This window comes from Choloepus didactylus, chromosome 6 (genome assembly GCF_015220235.1).
Source record: "Choloepus didactylus isolate mChoDid1 chromosome 6, mChoDid1.pri, whole genome shotgun sequence".
Taxonomy (NCBI): Eukaryota; Metazoa; Chordata; class Mammalia; order Pilosa; family Megalonychidae; genus Choloepus; species Choloepus didactylus.
Genome location: NC_051312.1, coordinates 15,261,720 through 15,281,150, shown reverse-complemented (window position 1 = coordinate 15,281,150; position 19,431 = coordinate 15,261,720). Strand labels below are relative to the sequence as shown.

At 37.8% G+C, this 19,431-nt stretch overlaps 1 protein-coding gene and 1 long non-coding RNA gene across 6 annotated transcripts; one reads left to right on the top strand and one right to left on the bottom strand.

Moving 5' to 3' along the window:
- The first annotated feature begins 1,061 nt into the window (after nucleotides 1-1,061).
- Nucleotides 1,062-7,874, top strand: LOC119537961 (membrane-spanning 4-domains subfamily A member 4A-like). 5 transcript variants are annotated; one of them, XM_037840616.1, is made up of 8 exons: nucleotides 1,250-1,285; nucleotides 2,529-2,719; nucleotides 5,010-5,166; nucleotides 5,560-5,697; nucleotides 5,920-5,976; nucleotides 6,363-6,497; nucleotides 7,189-7,314; nucleotides 7,660-7,874. In XM_037840616.1, the coding sequence occupies exons 3-8, from the start codon at nucleotides 5,050-5,052 to the stop codon at nucleotides 7,747-7,749; spliced, it is 663 nt and encodes a 220-aa protein (XP_037696544.1). In that variant the 5' UTR covers nucleotides 1,250-1,285; nucleotides 2,529-2,719; nucleotides 5,010-5,049; the 3' UTR covers nucleotides 7,750-7,874. The 5 variants fall into 5 exon arrangements, with proteins under 5 accessions (XP_037696545.1, XP_037696543.1, XP_037696544.1 ...); XM_037840617.1 differs by lacking the exons at nucleotides 1,250-1,285; nucleotides 2,529-2,719 and adding an exon at nucleotides 1,062-1,104; XM_037840615.1 differs by lacking the exon at nucleotides 2,529-2,719 and having other exon boundaries at nucleotides 1,179-1,285.
- A 5,225-nt stretch (nucleotides 7,875-13,099) lies between these two features.
- On the bottom strand, nucleotides 13,100-17,760 carry LOC119536379. The gene is made up of 2 exons (XR_005217390.1): nucleotides 17,543-17,760; nucleotides 13,100-14,063 (listed from the first exon to the last, which is right to left on the bottom strand). It is a non-coding gene; the product is annotated as an uncharacterized LOC119536379 (long non-coding RNA).
- Nucleotides 17,761-19,431: the final 1,671 nt, after the last annotated feature.

Below are 19,431 nucleotides of genomic sequence, written 5' to 3'. Positions count from 1 at the left end.
CACAAGATAAAGGGTGGGAGTGTTTAAATAATTTCCTGTTGAAAACATGACTGTGGATGCACCTCTCTGTGTGCAACAAACCTTTTAAAACAGAGATTTCGCCCACCACTCAGATGTGTAAAATAAAATTGGAAACCTACCAGGAAAGGGACAGAGAGATCAATGGGCATATTCTCAGATTATAATTAGCTTCAGTAGATACTTAAGCTCTTGTGATTCATTTTGTCTCCCAGTATCCAAAAAGGTTTGCTTCAGTGTTTTATGAATAAACACCTAGGTAATTGTAAACTAGAAAGAAAGAAGTTACCCGTGATCTTGGATAACTTACAAATTTTAACGAGGCTTTAAAATGACCCTCTACCATTTTGTTCAGAAGTGTGGGTCAAATTTGATAAGACCCAGTCATTTATGAAGAGTGAGAATGTTAGAAACCATCTTTTACAATCCAAGCTAAAAAAAAAAAAAAATGTCATATAACAGAAAATGAATGAATTGGCTACTTTCTATAACAACTGACAAGATGTACCAGCCATGTAAAAAACACAGCTAACTTAATCAACTTCTAAGTTTGTGGGGTTTTTTTTAATTTCAGAAATTGCAATTATAATTTCCAAAGCCTTATTTTGTGGACATGTGACATGTATCCAGAAAATGTGGCACTGTTAACCTCACAGGCAGAGAAGCTGGGACGCAGGGGAGAGGCACTGTGGGTAAGTAAGTGTGTGTGTGTGTGTGTGTGTGTGTGTGTGTATGTGTGTGTGTGTGTGTTTCTTCCCCAGGGGAAAGAAAACATCACTGAGGCTTCTGCATGTAAGCATTTCAGATAGAGCTTATCATATGAAAAGTGGGTGGTGTTTATGATAGGAGAAGTGGAGAAAGATGGTTATCTTTAAAAAATATTGTTTATCTCTTGCCATCACAGCTGACCATCCAGTAACACGGGTGAAGTGAATAAGACACTGTATTTTCAAAACAGTGGCTATATTGCTCAATATGGAAAGGTCTCATTGCATATGTGTAGCTTAATCTTTTTAGGAAATTTTCAGTTAACACTGGTGACCACAAGGAATGAGAACCACCTCCTGGTGCAGTTCTGAAGAGGAGGTAAGCATAGCTTTTTCCTGTTCTCAGCCTCTTGGGTTTCCTCTTCCAGGGACTCTCAGTGCCAGATAGTCAAGATTCGCAATGGTAGCCAGGCATACTCATGTACACTGTTCCTAGTAAGGGACTGGGGATGATGCCAGCGTACCAACTTCCTATGGACCAGTCCTCTTCTCTCTGAGAGGTAAGTTAATGGTCCTCCTTGTGGACTGGGGCTGGCCAGGGATCTGCTTCTGGGAAACGAATTCAACTCACAGAGCCTGGCTGATAAAGAAGGTCTGTGACTTTGGTGATACTAGTGAAATTCTCTGACTCTCCTCTTCTCACTTGGCCGGGGAAAATATCTTCTTTATTTCTCAGCCCTGCTGTAATTCGCTGTACTGCTCTACTATCATATTGCTACCAATTTGTTGAGCTTTCAACAGTTTCCAAACAACAAAGCAAAGTGACCCTGACATTCTCCACAAAGACTGTAGATCTGCCTCTTAAAGTTGTCCCATTTGGTACAAATCATCATCTCAAATTTTACCATGGTTGAAACTGTGTCCTGATTCCTTTGACAACCTAAGGAGAGGCCTGGGTTAGAAATTTGGTGATTGTTGTGAGATTGTTAATCCAGGAGGAGACAAATTCTAAGTAATTCTATCTTACATAGTCACATTCAATTAGCTCAGAAGAATGGCTTTACATGGTAAAGAAGAATAAATTTTGAATGATGGTTATTTCAACACTTCTTATAATACAAGGCTTCTGACAAATGATATGTGTGGGGCATAATGCAATTATGGCCCTCATATATGAGACTAAGTTGAGAGGTAGGAGGAGGGGTTTCATTAAATCCTAATAGGAACAGAAAATATCTCATTATCAGCAAGACATTTTCCCTGGACGAGAGACAAACAAATCATTCCAAAAGGCTGCACTGATATGACAGAACAGAAAGCAAAGGTAGCAGGAAAAGTAAAAGTCCCAGGATAATTTTTGAATTAGGTTGGATCCAGGGGGCTATTAATAAATGACCATTTGCCTAAACAGGAAAACAAGCATTAAACTGGCTTAAAGGCAAATAATTCAAAGGACAATTCAGTTCTTGTCTAGAATGAACCTCTCATTACTTGGATGATCATAGATAATTACATAATCTTGTAGAATTGTACTTTCCTCATAAGAACTGTAGGGATAAGTATATATAACTATTTGCAGGCTTGTAAAAACTTTTTTTAATTTTGAAATAATTTTAAGTTGACAGAAGTGTTGAAAAATAATGCCAAGAGTTTTCATGTAACCTATATCCAGTTTCTCCTAATGTTAAAATATTATGTAATAGTGGTGCATTTATCAAAATTAAGGAGGTAACATTGGTAGAATACTATTAACTATACTAAAGACCTTCACCACTCTACTAATGTCCTTTTTTTCTATTCCAGGATCCAATCCGGGACACTGTGTTGTGTTTAATCATCCATGTCTCCTTAAGTCTTCTCCAATCTGTAATGGTTTCTGGGTCTTTTCTTGACATTCCTACTTGACACTTTTGAAGATAACTGGTGGCATGTTTCTCAATTTAGATTTGTCTGATGTTTTTTCATGATTACTTCCAGTTGCATCATATCAGCAGGTACATAATACCAACATGACTTATTCCTGGTGATGAAAACCTTGATCCTTTGGCTAAGGTGTTGCCCCCCAGGTTTTTCCACTGCAAAGTTATGTTGTCCCCCCTTTCCACCCTCTATTTATTAGAGGTCCATCATTAAGTCCAACCTGTACTTAAGGAAAGGAGTATTAAATTCTGTTCTCTGGAGAGAGGAGCATCACAATATTTGTGGGCAAATGTTAAAACAATGATAGCAATTAAATAATGAGGGGAGCTACTTTGAGGCTACATAGCTATCCCATTTCTCCTTAAAATATCACCCACTATTTATCTCAGCATTTAAGAGTGCATCTTACCTGCCAAAATTATTACCCTGATGCTCTAAGGGTGAGTTCCTATTTTTCTATTTTACTACTCCTTTCTATATTTGCTATTTGGAATTCTTCAAAATTATTAATTTCCTTTGTTTTGTTTAATTTTTCCCCTTTTAATGTCTTCTCTGCCTCTGAACATGCTGTATGATTTCATTCTTCTTTAAAAAAGGAAATTCTCTTTTTTATAACATCTTTAGTGGTTTCACTAGGGTTTACATCTTTTCCTTTAGAAATAATGATTTTTACTTAAAAAAATATCACTTCACAGGAAGTTTAAGAACTTTCTAATAATTTATTCTCAATTCTACCTTCCTATATTATGTGCCATTCTTTTCATACATTTCATTTATAAATACTATAAACACACAATACATTTTATTATTTGTCCTATAAATAGCCATTTATCTTTTTAAAAGTGATTCAACATAGGGAAAAATATTTTATTTTGCCTTCATTTATTCCATTTCAGATACTCCTGATTCTTTGTATAGATCCAAGATTCTGACATATTTCTTCTCCCTGAATAACTTCCTTTAACATTTCTTGTAGAGAAAATATGGTGGCAATACATTCTCTCCATTTTTGTTTGTCTGAGAAATTCTTTCATTTACTTCATTTTTGAAACATATTTTTGCTGGATACAGAATTTTGGATTGACAGATATTTTTCTTCCTACACTTTACAGATTTCATTCCATGGTCTTCTTGCTTGGTTGGATTTTGATGAGAAGTCTGCTGTAATTGTTATCTTTTTTCCTTTGCAGATTATGTGTCTCTTTCCTTTGCCTGTGTTCAAGATTTTCTCTTTGTCTTCTGTTTTTGACAAATTGAATGTTACATGCCTAGATATTTTTGCAGGGTGGAGGCGTCAAGATTTACCATGTTTGGTGTTCTCTGAGCATCTTTAGTCTGCGATTTGGTATCCATCTTAATTCCAGAAAAATTCTCATCCATTAATTCTATTTATTCTGGAGGAGTGTGATACTGGTGGGGAGGGGGATGTGGTTCTCAGATGATCTGATTAAGCCAAGTCTTAAGCAGGCACTTTCAACCCAGTACCGAGGGTGTGGACTTCACAAGGATCCCTACCTCTCTGATGGGCTTCGCACTTATTCCTCTTTTGCTTTCCTGTTCCTCTCCTAGAGCTTCAGAGGGTTTGAATTCATGCCTTCCACTCATTGGTTTGTTGTTCTTCCCTTGCAGATTAAAACTTTCATTTTTTAGGGAAAAAAGGAGAAACAGGTATAAATGGAGATTGCTCAGTAACCACTGTTCTCCTCCCCCAGCCACCATCTGTCGGAAGTTTTTGGGATTCTCCTCATCTCCCCTGAGAGCCTCACCCTCATGAGGTCCCCCAAGGAAAAGCCTGGGAGTGGGTGTAAACAGCCTGTCTGTGACCCTCACAGTCTCCACACTCACATTAATGTGTGCACCTGTCTCTACCAATTTGCTAAAAATTTCTAGTTGAATCTTCTTTCCAACTTATGTTATATTCATAGTGATCTGCCCATGTAAGCAACTGGGTCATATTTCTTCCTGCAGAAACTTGTCTCTCTACAGATTTTCTAGTCTTCCTGAGTTCAAGAAAAGTCATTAATGTGCAGCTTGTCAAGTTGTTATCTTATTTGTCTGAAAGCAATGCTATTTCCAGCTCTCTGCATCTCTGAGCTGAAACTGGAAGTCCATTTGCAGTTTTGATATTTGCCAACTGCACATTTGTTAAAATTATCTTGATGCATATTCTTTATTTCTCAATGCATATATTTTCATTTTTTTGGTTGGTATTTCTTGTTCAAGATTATGAAAATTGAAACATTTGCATAAACATGTATAATACTACCTCCTGTCCTCTCTTCTTAAGTTGTTGTTGTGAGCTGAGTGGAAAGCAGATCTTTGCTCATAGTTTTCTCCTGTCCTCCCCTTTGTCATCAATGACAGCACCAGGACATCAGATTAAAAACTTCCCAAAACTTTGCTCATGGCTCATCACCAGAAGGTCAGCAACTCCCAACTGGGTCAGGCTGGATCTTGGGACTCTCCTTATCAACAGAACAGCATGCAGAAATTCTTGAATGGGAAGCCCAAGATTTTGGGGGTAAGAGAACTTAGATGAGGGTAGCATTTATAAAGAAATAGCCATTTCCTGAGATAGAAAGGGCTGCCCTGGGAGGGAGGGAGAGTCAGGGTCTCCAGGATTGTGTCATCTTGACAAGCACCAATTCCATAAAATCTCATAAAAACAGGGGAAAAAATACTGCCAATCATTTCACATTAAAGAAGAGAAACTATGCATCACTGATTTTACTAATGCCATTATGGCAGCTTTACACAAAGAGCTTTTGCTGGGGTAGAATACTTGGATCTCAGGGGTTTTCTTCAGACCAGAAAATTGGAATATTAATCATGTGGTGAGACCTTTCCCAGGGGATAGACTTTTCTTCTTGGAAAGGGACTTCCTGCCATCCTGGATCTTGTTCTCATGTCCCAGGTTGCCCAGATCCTAATTGGTCTCATGAAAATGTGTCTATGGGCAATGTGGAAGACTGCATTTCATCACATTTATGAAGACAACATCATAAGCCCCCGTGCACATCTTTCTTTCTATCCTATATGGGGACCCTTATGTGTAAGTACATTTGAATTTCTCCACTTCGGACATTAGAAGGGTTTCATAAATATTCCTTTCAATCTTCTCTCTCAAAAATTCCACAGTTTTAATGCTGTTCTTCCCAAAGCACTGGGGACTTAGGTTACTGACCTTTGTTTTGCTCTATGTAGACATGCAGGGTGGGCATCACAGGGTAAGATCGGGAGTCTCCAGTCCTTGAGATAATTTTTCTTTTGCCAGTTCTATATATCTGGAGTGCTGTCCATTGTTGCTGGAAGAAAATTGACCATTAACCTAGTAAGTATTCCCCTCGGTATCAGAATTGTAGTACCCAGCTCAATTAGAAAAGACCAGTAGAAATTTGATAATATGTATTTTTGATAATTTCAATAACCTTGGCTTAGAGGGGTATGCTGACAGATGTGCCCACCAGAGCCTTGTGGCTCAACCAGCTTTCGGTATAAATATCACATGACACTCTGACTTTGGTTTCGTCCCCCAAACACATGCTATTGAAAGGTTTAATAGTACAGCTGAACATATAACGTCCTTCAGCTAGAGATGTGGGATCTCTTCATTGAAAGACCAAACCCCTCAAATTTATTACCGGTCATTTTTGACTCTCACACTAGAGACATATGAGCCTGAGAATGGAATCTGATATTTTTTTGGTTCTCTTTCAGATTCGAGGAAGCCTGGCTATGAATATAATCAGTGCCATAACATCAGGAGTGGGGTTGGCCTTACTAACAGTGGATGTGACTGATAGCACTTGGTACATGAGATATTTTAAGGCTTCAGGTGGAATAAGTTCATTTGTGAGTGATTCTTATGTTAATGACATAAACTGAGCCCATAGTATTGTTAGAAGCATCTGTGGTATTTTTTTGAGTAACTCTTGTGTAGAAACTGCCCTGTCACCTGAAAGGAAGAGAACTGAGCATTTCTCTGAAATAAGGGAATTCCAGTGCTTTCCTTTGACTGCCAAATAGACAGCCGTTTTTTACCAACAGTGTTGATGTGGTTATTTGATTATTATGGATCCAAGATTCCTATAAGTATTCAGAGATCTCCAAGGAGATGCCCCTGCCTATCAAATTTAATATTAGGAGTATAAGAGCAAGTGGTGTCCAAGTAGGATTCATGATATATGGAACATAGAGCTTAAGATTGGAATGATCAGAGCCTCTTGGAAGACTGAAGAACGTGCCTAGAATATACTTTTCTGTGTGATTGAACAAGATGTGCTAATTGTAGCTGGGACATAATCTAAGGTGTTCTGTAAGGATATCATATGGAGAAGGAATGGACTAGGGAAAATAAAGCGATATCTGGATTCATCTTTGAGGATCCAGAGAAGACTATTTGTGACCCACCTTTGATATCTCACTATTGTACAGGGATAATCTTAGAATTGGAGCAACCAGGCCAGTGGTGACATGTGGCACATCACTCAACTCTCTGGTCTTACCCACTCCTTTGCTCCTGGGTGTATTTTTTTCCCTGTAGGAATATGAAAATGCAACTCTTGGGCAAGTATTTTTGATTGCCATCCTGATCCTCTCCCTGCTGGAAGTATGCATTACTTTGACTCTCTCTGCTTTTGGATGCATGGTGGCTTGCTTCGTCACCCAGGTGAGTGTTCGGGGTCTTAGGCATTTTATGTTTCTATGGGATGCTCTGTTTAGTTCTCCTTCATGTGCCCCTTCTTTAAAGAAGTGAGAAATGCAGAAAAGATTTTAAGATATTTTTTAAAAAGAAATGCAAGGAGAACATAAGGACTGAGAGAAAGATATTGTTTCTATTATGGCCAGCCAATGAGGTGTTGCCACAAGACACAGAGTCCATACTGGACAAGGTCCACTGAGGAGCTAAGTTGTGTGAACAGCAGGGAAGTAATGCTGCAGGCTCACAAGGAAGAGGCGGCCCCCTTGTTTCTTGGAGATGTGACAGAAACGTTCCCATTTCTCATCTTCACAGGTTGTGGTTCACCTGGCACCTGCTGACAACATGCAGTCAGAAGTCACACCTGAACACGAGTATGAGGAATTGACCTATCCATACGTCTAAGTCGTTTAAGTTCTTCCCATTTGTTGAGTTACTACAGCCCTTACTTTAGGGCCTTTTTTATACTACACCACTGCAGCTCCAACTGAGAGCCCTCTGGTTATGTTTTTTGGAACACAGATACTGGAATTGTGAAAAAATAAAGGTTTTTGCACTTTATACATTTTCTAATATTGATTATTAGTTATTAATTTTTGTCTAGAATATTTTATGCTCATTAGATGATGTGACAGAAGTAGATCATCATCATAAAGTCCTGAAGCATGTGAAAACTAGTCCACATTTTGAGCATCTTAACATGGGCTCATAAGGTCCATGTTTCTTCCAGCTGTAATGAGTAAGGCCACGATGGTAACTGTGTGTGTGTGTGTGTGTGTGTGTGTGTGTGTGTGTGTGTGTTTCAAGGCCAGCCTTGAAGGGTCCTCTGTCTGTCTCCTGTTGGAATAGAAACTATCTGCAAAGCAGAGAAATGAATCATCTGCTAGTGAACTTTCAGCCAACAAAGCAAGAATCAATTTTTCATCCTTCCTTTCATTCGTCTTTGTTAACGGAAGAATTTCTCAATATCCTGGGATATGATTTTCTTAGGACTGGGCTGCTCTTCTGAACAATAACTGTCCTAACTTGATTCCATAAAATGTGGCAATAACTGCTTCTATATATCTGATCAGGATCACACAGTGCCTGCTGCCACTGGTGTGTTTTATCAAGGGAAGCCACAGGCAGTGGAAAAAAGTCTTAAGCCAGGGAAAGCTTAAGGCTCACCAAGGCCTTTGGGACAGTAGCCTTTTATATAGATATTGATCCAGCTACATTTTATTCAATGTGAATTTTCTACTAGACTTTCAACATTTTGCCCTAATACTGTTTATGTGACATCATAAAGAATTGTGTGCTCAACTAGGCAACTCTCTTGGCCAGCATTCATACTAGTTATAATATGATGAGTCTTTTCACATCTAAATTTACTTTCTAGCATCAGGTTTCATGTTGAACTTAGTTACCATACAATGAGTTTATATCTATTACAGTAAAAATTATCTTATTTTATATGAGGCAATAACCTAAGGGGTTGGGAAGATGAACATAAGTCAAATGGTGTATCAGTGATTACAATGGCCAGAGGAAACAGGAAGATAAGCACTGATTCTTTTATGTTCTCTCCTCAGTACTGTGGGAGGTCAAGTATTGGGAGTCACTCGTGGTTATTTCTCACCTCTATCCCTCCGAGATGAGTTGGGGAATAACTTCTATTAAAAGATAATTGCAGAAGAAATTGTATCCATACTGATAGTCTGTTATTAGATTTTTTGTTTTCTAATTTCTTTCAGTTCAATCTAGCATTGATGGTAATTATTTGTTCTCCACTGGATATTATTCAGTCCAAGCTTAAGAAAGCTTAAGAAACTTAGGAGGACTCCTACTTTCAATAGTTTGTAACAACCTCTCATGTCAGAAAACTAAAAATCTTTACATAAAAATATTCAAGAGCTAGAAAGGAGTAAGAAATCACTGAGGTAAGATCCATAAAAAGCAAGTATCTAGACGGATGAGCCCTGAACCCTAAATACAGTGTTGTTTTTTCCCTTAATATGTTTGCCATGTGAAAGAAGAAGTGAAAATATGAGATGTCTTTTAACTTATCTGAAAAAATATAAGGGGGAAAGTCAAAGATCCTGTACTGTCAAGTGTGGGAATCCTGAAAAAAAAAAAAATACCAACTTGATAGTAAGTTGAAATCCTCTAAGGAGAAAAGACCATCTACAATTATACATTTTCCCCCAACATCAAGCACCCAAGAAAATATGAATATGCTTACAAATAAATAAGATGCCATCAGCAAAAGGTATAGACAAAAGTAAGAGACCCACAGTAACTCCAGATATTGAATTGTTAGGGTATATTCACAGAGATAAAACCCAAGCCTGAACACTCTGGGAAGGAACTGGGCAAAATAAAACTGGGCTAAAAATTGTGAAAAATTTTAGTATATGTAGAAATAGGAAGACCATAAGTCAAGATAGTCTTTCTTCCATGTCTTTGTGTATAAAAATGTTCAACTACATGGTGCTATACTTAAGTTCTGGCCCAACCTGTGCATGCTGGAGTATAGACTTGCTCACTAAATATAACGTCTTTACTCTTGGTTACTGTTAAATGTTGGTTCTGTGTGTTCACAATGATGGTGTTGAAGATAATTCCATTTCCTGTGTGAGAAAATGTGGCTTCAGAGATTATTCCAGAAAGAGGAACTTCTTTGCAAATATTATCTGTCTTGTTTCTCTTCCTTTCCAAATCATAATGTGATAAGACATGAAGTTTCATGTTTCTTAGTATAACCATTAATTTTTTTGATGTTGTTTTTCTTTTCCTTTCTTCACTAATAGTGTGGAGTATAAATATTTCTTCTCACAGTAAGAAAATATTTGAAATTTTATCTCTAATGTCTCTTAAAGTAAATGAAGTAATTTTTTCCTGCTGGGGTTCCTTCATCCAAAGAGAAGTTCTCTGGGGTGGGGTCAATTTAAAGTGTCACATTACTAACTGTAGCAGCCTGGGTCCAATCAGACACCACACAGTAGATTAAATAGGGGGAGTTTAATATAATGAATTATTAACCATGATAAAAGAGCAACTATAGTATATAAGGAAATTGTATATGGTACACTAGGGCTGAAAGAGATTATCCAAGGAAAGAAAAACTTGGAAGGAGTTCAGAACCCAGTGGAGAGGGTGTGGTTTGGCCACCAGATAGCAGAGAAATTTGCTGATTTAGCTAGACTGGAATGGGTAGGCAGTTGCTGGGCAGATATTGGGCAATCTTCCTGAGTGCAGGTGGAAAGCAGATGATGGAGCAGCCAGTGATGTGGGCCTGGCGGAATCTGGATGCTGGCAGGGGCAGAAGGCCTCCAGAATAGCTAAGGCTTGCAGAAGGAATGACTGCTTGGTATGTGAGCCTCGGGATCACAGGAGGCTGCCTGCAGGCTGGGTGGGGGCTGGCAGGGGGAATCAGGCAAGCATCTGGCCCAGCAGGCTGTGGTTTCCACAGTGGAGGTGGAGGATGGTTTGCAGGCTGAGAATGCATGGTCACAATGGACCACATTCTTGGCCTGTGGTCCCAAGGGAAATTTTGGGAAACCTCTTCTTCCTGTAATGTCCCTTCAATGCCCTCTTAACATCTTGCTTGCTTTAAAGGAGAAATGCCTAAAGGAATTTTACTGTTTATCTCAGAGCTTCTATTGAAGGCTGTGTTCAGATTTGAGAGGCAATGAATTGATAACTGACATGCCAACCATGAAAATAAACAGAGGTACATCTGCACAAGATGCAGGTGCAAAGGTGTTCCAGTTGCTGCCCTTTCCTTGTTCTGCCATGTAGGATGCCCTAACCAGACCTTTTTGGGTTATCCAGGCTGGAGACAGGAAGAAAGTCTCTGTCCTTATTACCATACCCACGTACTTGGGGACACAAGTTAAGCTCTTATAAGACCTCTCTTAGAGTCTGCCTTAGTAAAATGCAATGGGCCTAAAATGGACCTAAAATATTCTGTAACTAAACAAGTGTCAATGCTTCCACAAATTAAATGTAATAGGAGATAAAGCATAATTTTGAAGTGAGTTGAAATTCGAATTCTGACAGGCTCACTTACCTCTTTTTTGTGACATATGTCTTGGTGTCCTATAAGTAAAGTAAGAGTAATACTAGTTTTTTAGACCTCTTGGGGAGTCAATGAGATAATGCTTAAAAAGCGTACTAAAATAAATCAAATAGCTCACAGATCCTCAAAAGTTTCTGTATATTTCATTCCTACATTTATTGAATTGTCTCATTCCGGAGTCATCTTGGAGAAATACAAAACAGAAAATTATATACTATAGGTTTTTTCAACCTCTGTGCTATTGACATTATGGGCTGCATAAGTCTTTGTTGTGAGGGGGTAGCTTGTACATTTTAGGATATTTAGCAGCATCTTTGATGTCTACTCATGAGATGCCAGTTATATCCTAACATCCCCACCCCCATCACACTGCGTGACAATGAAAAATGTCTCCAAACATGGCCAAATATCCCATAGGGGGTGTTTTAGTTTCCTAGGCTGCTCAAGCCCATACCACAGATAGGTCAGGTTAAACAATGGGAATTTATTCACTCACAGTTTTAAGGTTAAAAGAAAGTCCAAATCAGGCATCATCAAGGCGATGCTTTCTTCATGAAGACTGGTTTCTGGGGCAGGCTGCCGGCTGTCCTTGGTCCTGACCTTGTCACATGGCAATGCACATGGCAGCCTCTCCTGGCCTCTCCATTGTCTTCTGGGTTCTGTTAAATTTCAGCTTCTGGCTGCTCCTCATGGCTTTTTCTCTTCGTCTGATTTCATTCTGCTTATAAAGGACTCCAGTAATAGGATTAAGGCCCATCCTGATTGAGATGGACCACACCTTAACTGAAGTAGCCTCATCAGAAGGTCCTACTAACAATGGGTTCGTGCCCACAGGAATGGATTAGATTTAAGAACATGATTTTCTGGGGTAAATACAGTTTCAAACCACCATATATGCTAAAGACAAGAAAAATCATAGTCTAAAGATACAAAGCAAGCATTAGAACAAGACTCAGATGTAGTTCAGATTTTGGAATTGCCAGTCAGAGAATGTAGTATAAGTTATAATATGGGCTGTAATGGAAAAAGTAGACAGCACGCATTAACAGATAGATATTGTAAGAATATAGATGGAAACTCTAAGAAAGTATCAAAAGGAAATGTTAGAAATAAAATACACTGTAACATAAATGAAACATGTTTTTGATGGTCTCATCAGTAGAGTGGACACAATCAAGGAAAGTATTAGTCAACTTGAAGATATGTCAAAATAAAATTCCTAAATTAAAATGCAAAGATAGATAAGAATGAAAAGACACAGAACAGAATATCCAAGAACTGAGAGACAATTTCAAAAGGTATAACCTGTATATGATTGGAATGCCAAAGGAAAAGAAAGAGATAATGGGACAAGAAGAAATATTTTAAGTAATATTGGCTGAGAATTTTCCAAAATTAATTATAGACACAAAAAATCACATCTAAAAGGTACAGAGAACATCAAAGTGTGGATAACACTCGATTCAAGTGTCAGTGAGTACATCAAACAAAACAAACTTTTATTGATGATGTACCTTACATGTGAAGTATCATCACAAACACTGAATGCACTCAGCAAGATGCAGCATAATTAATTTATGTTAAAGTTATTGCAATATTATTATCCATAGCATGTCATATGAATAAATGTTTTTGCGTATAATTACTATATTCCATTATGCATATAACAATTTGTACTAAGTACAAACTAGACCATTTCAGAGTTAAAGAAACTGATTTTTATTGAGGGAAGACATGTGTCCAAAGTCAAAGTGTAAAAGTAATGAGCCAAGACTTCATGCAAAGTATTTTTTCAATTAATCTATGGAACTCTACCTTTAGTACACTGTTTATCATCAGTGATTAACCTTCAGAGTTTTACGTACGGAATAGAGTTACCTATCCACATATCTTAGAATTATAAGAAATGTCAAACTTTTTTTAATGTTTAGTCATGAATAAATCAAGTTGCATTGTCAGAAAATAGATCATGGCAGGGGAAGAACAGTATGACAGAGATAATATTATTCATCTTTATATGATGCTATATTTGTATTTCTCATCACCCACATAGTGTTGGCTAATGGGCTGTAGCCAAAAGAGAAATTTGCCACCTCTAGGGCAAAGATTTTAATCACCAAAGCCATGGCTTCTGACTTTTCCTTCCCCTACTCCGGCAAACCTGCAGAAAGGTTTTGAGATTATGGAATTCCACATTGTGGAACTCATATCCGTATGAGTCTAAGTTGAAGATGTGGCCACAGCCTCCTGCTAACTAATGATTAACTTATAAAGTATACAATAAATGAACTTCAGATGTTTTAAGCCACTGGTACTTTAAGGTTAAGATTTTAAACGAGCATTCCCTGTCCTGTGATAACATCCAACACAAAAAAAGAAAGGAGGCCAATGAGCTCCTGATTTTCCAGCTGCTAGTTGCCCTCTTCATGAATTTGAACTGCACAGCTGTAGCCTCAGATGGGTGTGTCCTTATGTCATAGCATTAGCCTCTTGTCATTTTGGATCCAAACTACAGAGGTGAAGCCTCACATTTGTTTACGGTGACTGTATAATTGGATGTTGGACCCTTTTGCTGGAGGTCTTCATAGATTGAAGCTTGAGGCAGCAAATCTTGATAAGGATCTTCAGAAGCAGATTTCCAACAAGGCAAAACAGAAATCTGTAAATAAGTCACAAAGAATAAGAAAACCTATTTTTTCAGTGATTTGTTTTCACATATATACTCCCTGACTCCAAACAAGCTGCATGGACTTTGGATCCAGTGGGGCCTAAAGGATGAACTCCAAAGAAGGTAGAAGTTGTGCATTGGCAAAAACTATCCAGTGACTCAGTTTTCCAAAGATTTATCCAGGTGAATATATGTCCATCTGCCATGCCAGTGTTTATGGAATTTGAAGAGGATAAAAGAAAAAAGAGATGTATATCCATTAAAATAATTCTTGGGAAACAAAAATCAAGGATTGACAATGAGGCCTATTGCTTTCCTCTCTGATTTTGATATGAAGAATGTCAGCCCAGCCAGTATCAGGAACTCTGGACATTGGTGCATCTCTGATAGACTAGAAAATGAGTTACTGATTTAAGATAAATAAGCATTTGTGAGAGTCAGAAAACAGTATGTGTGTTTGTCTGTGTGCATGTACTTGTAAGTCTGTTTGTGTATGATTTTATTTCTTTCTCTTCTATTTGATGACTATTTGGTGAGAGCAAATATATGAGTTTTTTCATATAGGATGATAATCATATTTTTCAATGACATGCTCTTCATAACTTGAAGTACTTAAACCATGGGGCTGATACAGATGTTTACTTCCTTCTTCTGTTGATAATATAACATTTTTAACCCAGAAAAATGGAGATAGAATTGTGACTATATGTCTTGGGCTACTTTGCACCAAAGTAAGCAATATAAATGATTAAGTACTGGCCAATGAAAACTGAGAATAAATAACATGTCCCACTTTGGGTTTACACCGTTAAAAAGAAGGATATGTATTTCCATTTCCCTTTTCCTTTCTGCTGACTGGGATGTGGATGTGGAGCTGGAGCAGCCTTCATAGACCTAGAGGTAACGGACACATGTAGAAAATAAAATGTCCGCCATTTCATCCCTATTTTCAGTGAACGCATATTGCCGTTAGAAAGAAATTCCGGGCCTACAATAGTCGAGGAATATTCGACATCTAAAGCAATACCATCTGCACCATCAGGAAATGGAATACTAATATTGAGGTGCACCTCAGAAGACTATGCTTTCCAGTGCCTTCTTAAGTATTGCACATTAAAAATAATGGATAGAGGGACAGAGAGAAAAATAGATAGTTAATTCTTCCCTGACAAGTGAACTATGGTATAAGTATTTATACCATTGTGGGGGAAAGGAAATATTCATGACTTTTGCCTCAGGGAATCTTGTAATTGCTATGAATCAATGGATCAATGATTTCAAATTTTCTCTCTCTCTCCCTCTCCCCCCTTCCTTTCCAAGTTGAAGTTTTATTTTATGTAACCTGTTTCTACCCACCATCTCATAATGGGTGTGAGCGGGGATGGGGCAGATAACTTGTCTTTCAGACCTCATCACAATGAGCTACCCCTGTAGTTGGGAGAATTACAAATATGCAAAGATATTGGCTTTTGAACACAGTGCAATAAATCCATGGGACTTTGGTTTATCGTTCATGGGGAGCTGGTGGGTTTTAGGTGTGAGGAGAAAGGAGCGTGTGTGTATTTGGTTGTCATGGAGAAGACTATGGCTATAACTTGTTCTTACCCCTCCCTTATAATAGCATCTCTGTAAAATTTTAGCTACATTTTGAGCTTCACACTGAATTCTGCAGCCTCCATTGAAGGCTATGAGACAAACGTTGGGCAAATGTAATGTGAAAGAAGAGGAAAGTTTCACTTCAGATCCACGACATTATAAAAAATAAATGTATCATCTTCTTGACTGTGTTTTTTTCTCACTGAACTGTGAACAAATAAAAAGGAAAAAGTTGGTGGCGGTCAGAGTTTTAAGATGCCCTCCATGACCTTCACTTCTGGGTGTTACTCATGTGATTATGTTATCTTCTATGACAAAAAGGATATTGCCTGGATGCACTGAATCTATTCACAGAATCCCTTTAAAAGCAGAGAGTTTTCTTTGACTGGGCGCTGAAGGGAAAGTCAAAGACATTCAAAGCTGAGAAGTGTTCTCAGAAGAGAGTCTCCATTGCTAGGATGGTGGGAGTCACATGAAAAGATCTGAAAGCCACCTCTAGTTGCTGAGAGGGACTCACAGACACCAAGAAAAATGAGACCTGGGCCCTGCAATCCCAGGGAAATTAATTCCGACAATAAGAATGAACATGGAAGTAGATTCTTCCCCAAAGCAACAGAAAAGAGTTCAGTCCAGCTAGTACCTTGAATCCAGTCTTGTAACCAGTCAAATTACTGATTTCTGACTTACAGAACTCTGAGCATAAAAAGCATGTGTGTTTTAAGCCGACAATTTTGCAGTAATTTGTTACGTGGCTGTGGAAAAGTATTATAGATTTCTGTGCTGGACTTTGGGTAATGCCGTAATAAATACCTATATATAGGCATGGCTTTAGCCCAGTTTGAGGATAATTTTGAGAAGCAGGATAGAGAAAGCCTGAATTACTTCAGCCTGTTAGGTGAGATACAAACATTGAGAACACTGTTGGTAAGGCTTAGAAAGGAGTGAGGATTGTGTTTTCGGAGACTGGAGTAAGGCAAATTTTGTTATATGGTGGCAGAAAATTTAACAGAATTTCCCCTACGTGAAAAGCAGAACTTGGAAATGGGGAACCAGGGTAATGAAGGAGATTTCCAGATTGTTGAAGGTGCGGTCTGGTTTCTTTTGTCTTATAATATGTGAGAAAGAAGAAATACCACCTGTGGTTGTTCCCTTCAGCCCTGTTCATGGGTTCAAGCCCACCCATAGCTTTCCTTCCTGTCTGTCTGCTCTAAGGGACTTGCCTAACTAGCCCCAGTAATCTTGTAAGCCAATACTTGTAATAAATTTTATACCCTCTAAAAGGAGGGGGATTCTGACTGTGTATATTTGTCCATTCTCTGTTTAAATGAACCTAGCTGATACACAGATGTAGCAATTACTTTAGCACACAAAAAGAACTATGGCATGAGGTTGTGGAAAGTGTAATGCTAGCTTTGTACTGCCTAGCTCAGTTACATGTAATAATAAAACAAAATTAGAACATCTTTTGTGTATTTTGTGTTTCTAGGTTATAGCATTTTCAACTGTTTTAATTTGTAATGTTGTAATTTATCTCTTCCAGGTATGTCTAACTAATTGTACTTTGTAACATATATACTTATATATTCATCACATCACCAGTATTGCATAAGGTAAATTAACAGATTCATTAATTGATTAATTAATGTTTATAATTCATGGGTTTGCCTGTGGGTGAAAGTTTCTGTACAGACTAGTGAATTATGTACTGTGTATGCAATGTATTGTCAGCACATAGCTAAGGATCTCCAAGTTATTCACAGAAGCACAAATAATTTTTATCATCATTCATTTTACCAAAGATACAAAGAATTATTGCTAACACCTTTTATGAAATAGTCAAATTCATCCTTATTTTGTCAAGAATTGCTACTCACCCAGCCAATATTCTCATCATCCACATTATAAATGAGCATGGAGAGAGGCAGGGAAATAAATATTTGTAGACAGCTCAGAATCATCAGAATAGTCACAAGGCCCTGTTGAAGAAAATAAAATTCCATCAGGAAAGGGGTTTACAGATTTTGTCTCGGAGCTCCATGTCAGGCCCTCCATATCAGGAAAACAGGACAAGAAGACACTTATAGTATTACACAAAATGTGGCATGAGGTTTCGGTCTGAACCCAGAAACATAGAAACATAGCTAACATATATACTGCTATAGAAGAACATGAGCTAGAAATGAAATCAGATACTCATGAACATTTTAATACAGTATTGGTAGAAAGAAGCTCTTGGTGCTTTTTCAGAATTCTCTATGATTACTCCATTTCTGCTTTTTATAATTATATTATTACTGGTGGTGGCAGAACATTATTAATATTATAATTTAAATTATTATTATTCCATCAAAATGTTGTAATGAATGTCAAGCTGAAGCTTCTCAATATAAAAAGAAGAAATGGCGGGGGTTCAGATCTCCCCAGTGAAAGACTACAATCTGATGGTTTTCCATTGGGATCCCAATTAAAACTAGGATGTCTCCTAAATTTTGAATACTTCTTAGAGTGAAAAATGAAATAACAGTTATGAGTTTTTTGTCCCTGTCTTCCTAAGTTAAATATGTCTTCTAACACTCTAATATTCTTGTTTTCCTCTACCTTCAATTCCTACCTCGGCTTTTTTTCCCCCAAAAAGATAAAAATCACACCAATCTTTGACCCTAAAATGAACATATTCAGTCTATTTCTTCACAATCTTTTCTTGAGAAGTAAGACTTGAATCACAGGATGTTTGGTTCTCTACCATCAGAAATAAACATTTTCTGCTTGGTAAAATTACACCAACTTTAGAGTGACATTTGGAAAGAATCTGGAAGCAAAAATTTTTGCCATGTTCCAGAAATATAATATTAATGATCACGTCTCATCTTCATCATGTTCATACAAGCATTCAGTTATCCTAGAATTCAAGAGGGAAATACTTACAGTTACAACTGTTTTGATGCCATAACAAGGAGTTTCCCCCTTGCAATCATAGTGGAAAATTTTTATTAAATTGTATGAAAGGATGCAAATTCCAGCAATGGAGACAAAGGTGCTGAGTGTGTTAGCACCCAGATTCCCTCGCAGCTGAAAAATAAAGGAGATCACTCGCTTGAAAGGATAATGACACGGGCATCTATACCCCACAGGCCAGGGGAGGAGTTCTGACACCATAAACTCATCCATGTAATCTTCACCATCCCTCTAATGCCAATTCAACTGAATGGCAAATCACAACTGGGTAAGGAAACTTAAGAGAGACATCATATTTCATAGACACATACTGTGGATAGGATACAAGTTATGCAAATTTTACTGTCTCTACCCTCCTTCTTTGCATGCTCATGGAATATAAAAGCCTGGCTTGCTGAAATCTGAGCCATGCCTGTTTCTGTATTAACAGCCCACTACCAAAGGGACCTTAATAACTTCATAAAGCTTTACTCATTCTTTTTATAGAATAACATTTGGGTATCAGTTTTTCTAAAACCCAGGCAGAATAATCCTATCTGCATCTATTCATAGTATGATCACATGATTCATTGGCCCAAAGGGATAGTAACATGATAAATTAAATTTAAAAAATATTGAATCCTTTAGGTGAGTGGGCCTTATATAGGTAACTCAGGGTGTTATCCGTTCTCATTTTCTCCATGAATGAGAAATGGGAAAATCATTAACTTACCAGTGATTTTGTCTGTTTCTTGGCAGACACAACATTCAGAGATCCAGAAACGATAAACTGTTTGTAAGATAAGAAAGGTATCTGCAGAGTAGCAGC

Coding starts and splice junctions, on each gene's coding strand:
- LOC119537961 (XM_037840617.1), top strand. CDS start 5,050: ATGGCTCATCACCAGAAGGTCAGCAACTCCCAACTGGGTCAGGCTGGA. Junction 5,977..6,362: donor GAAAATTGACCATTAACCTA/GTAAGTATTCCC, acceptor GTTCTCTTTCAG/ATTCGAGGAAGCCTGGCTAT. Junction 7,315..7,659: donor TGGCTTGCTTCGTCACCCAG/GTGAGTGTTCGG, acceptor TCATCTTCACAG/GTTGTGGTTCACCTGGCACC.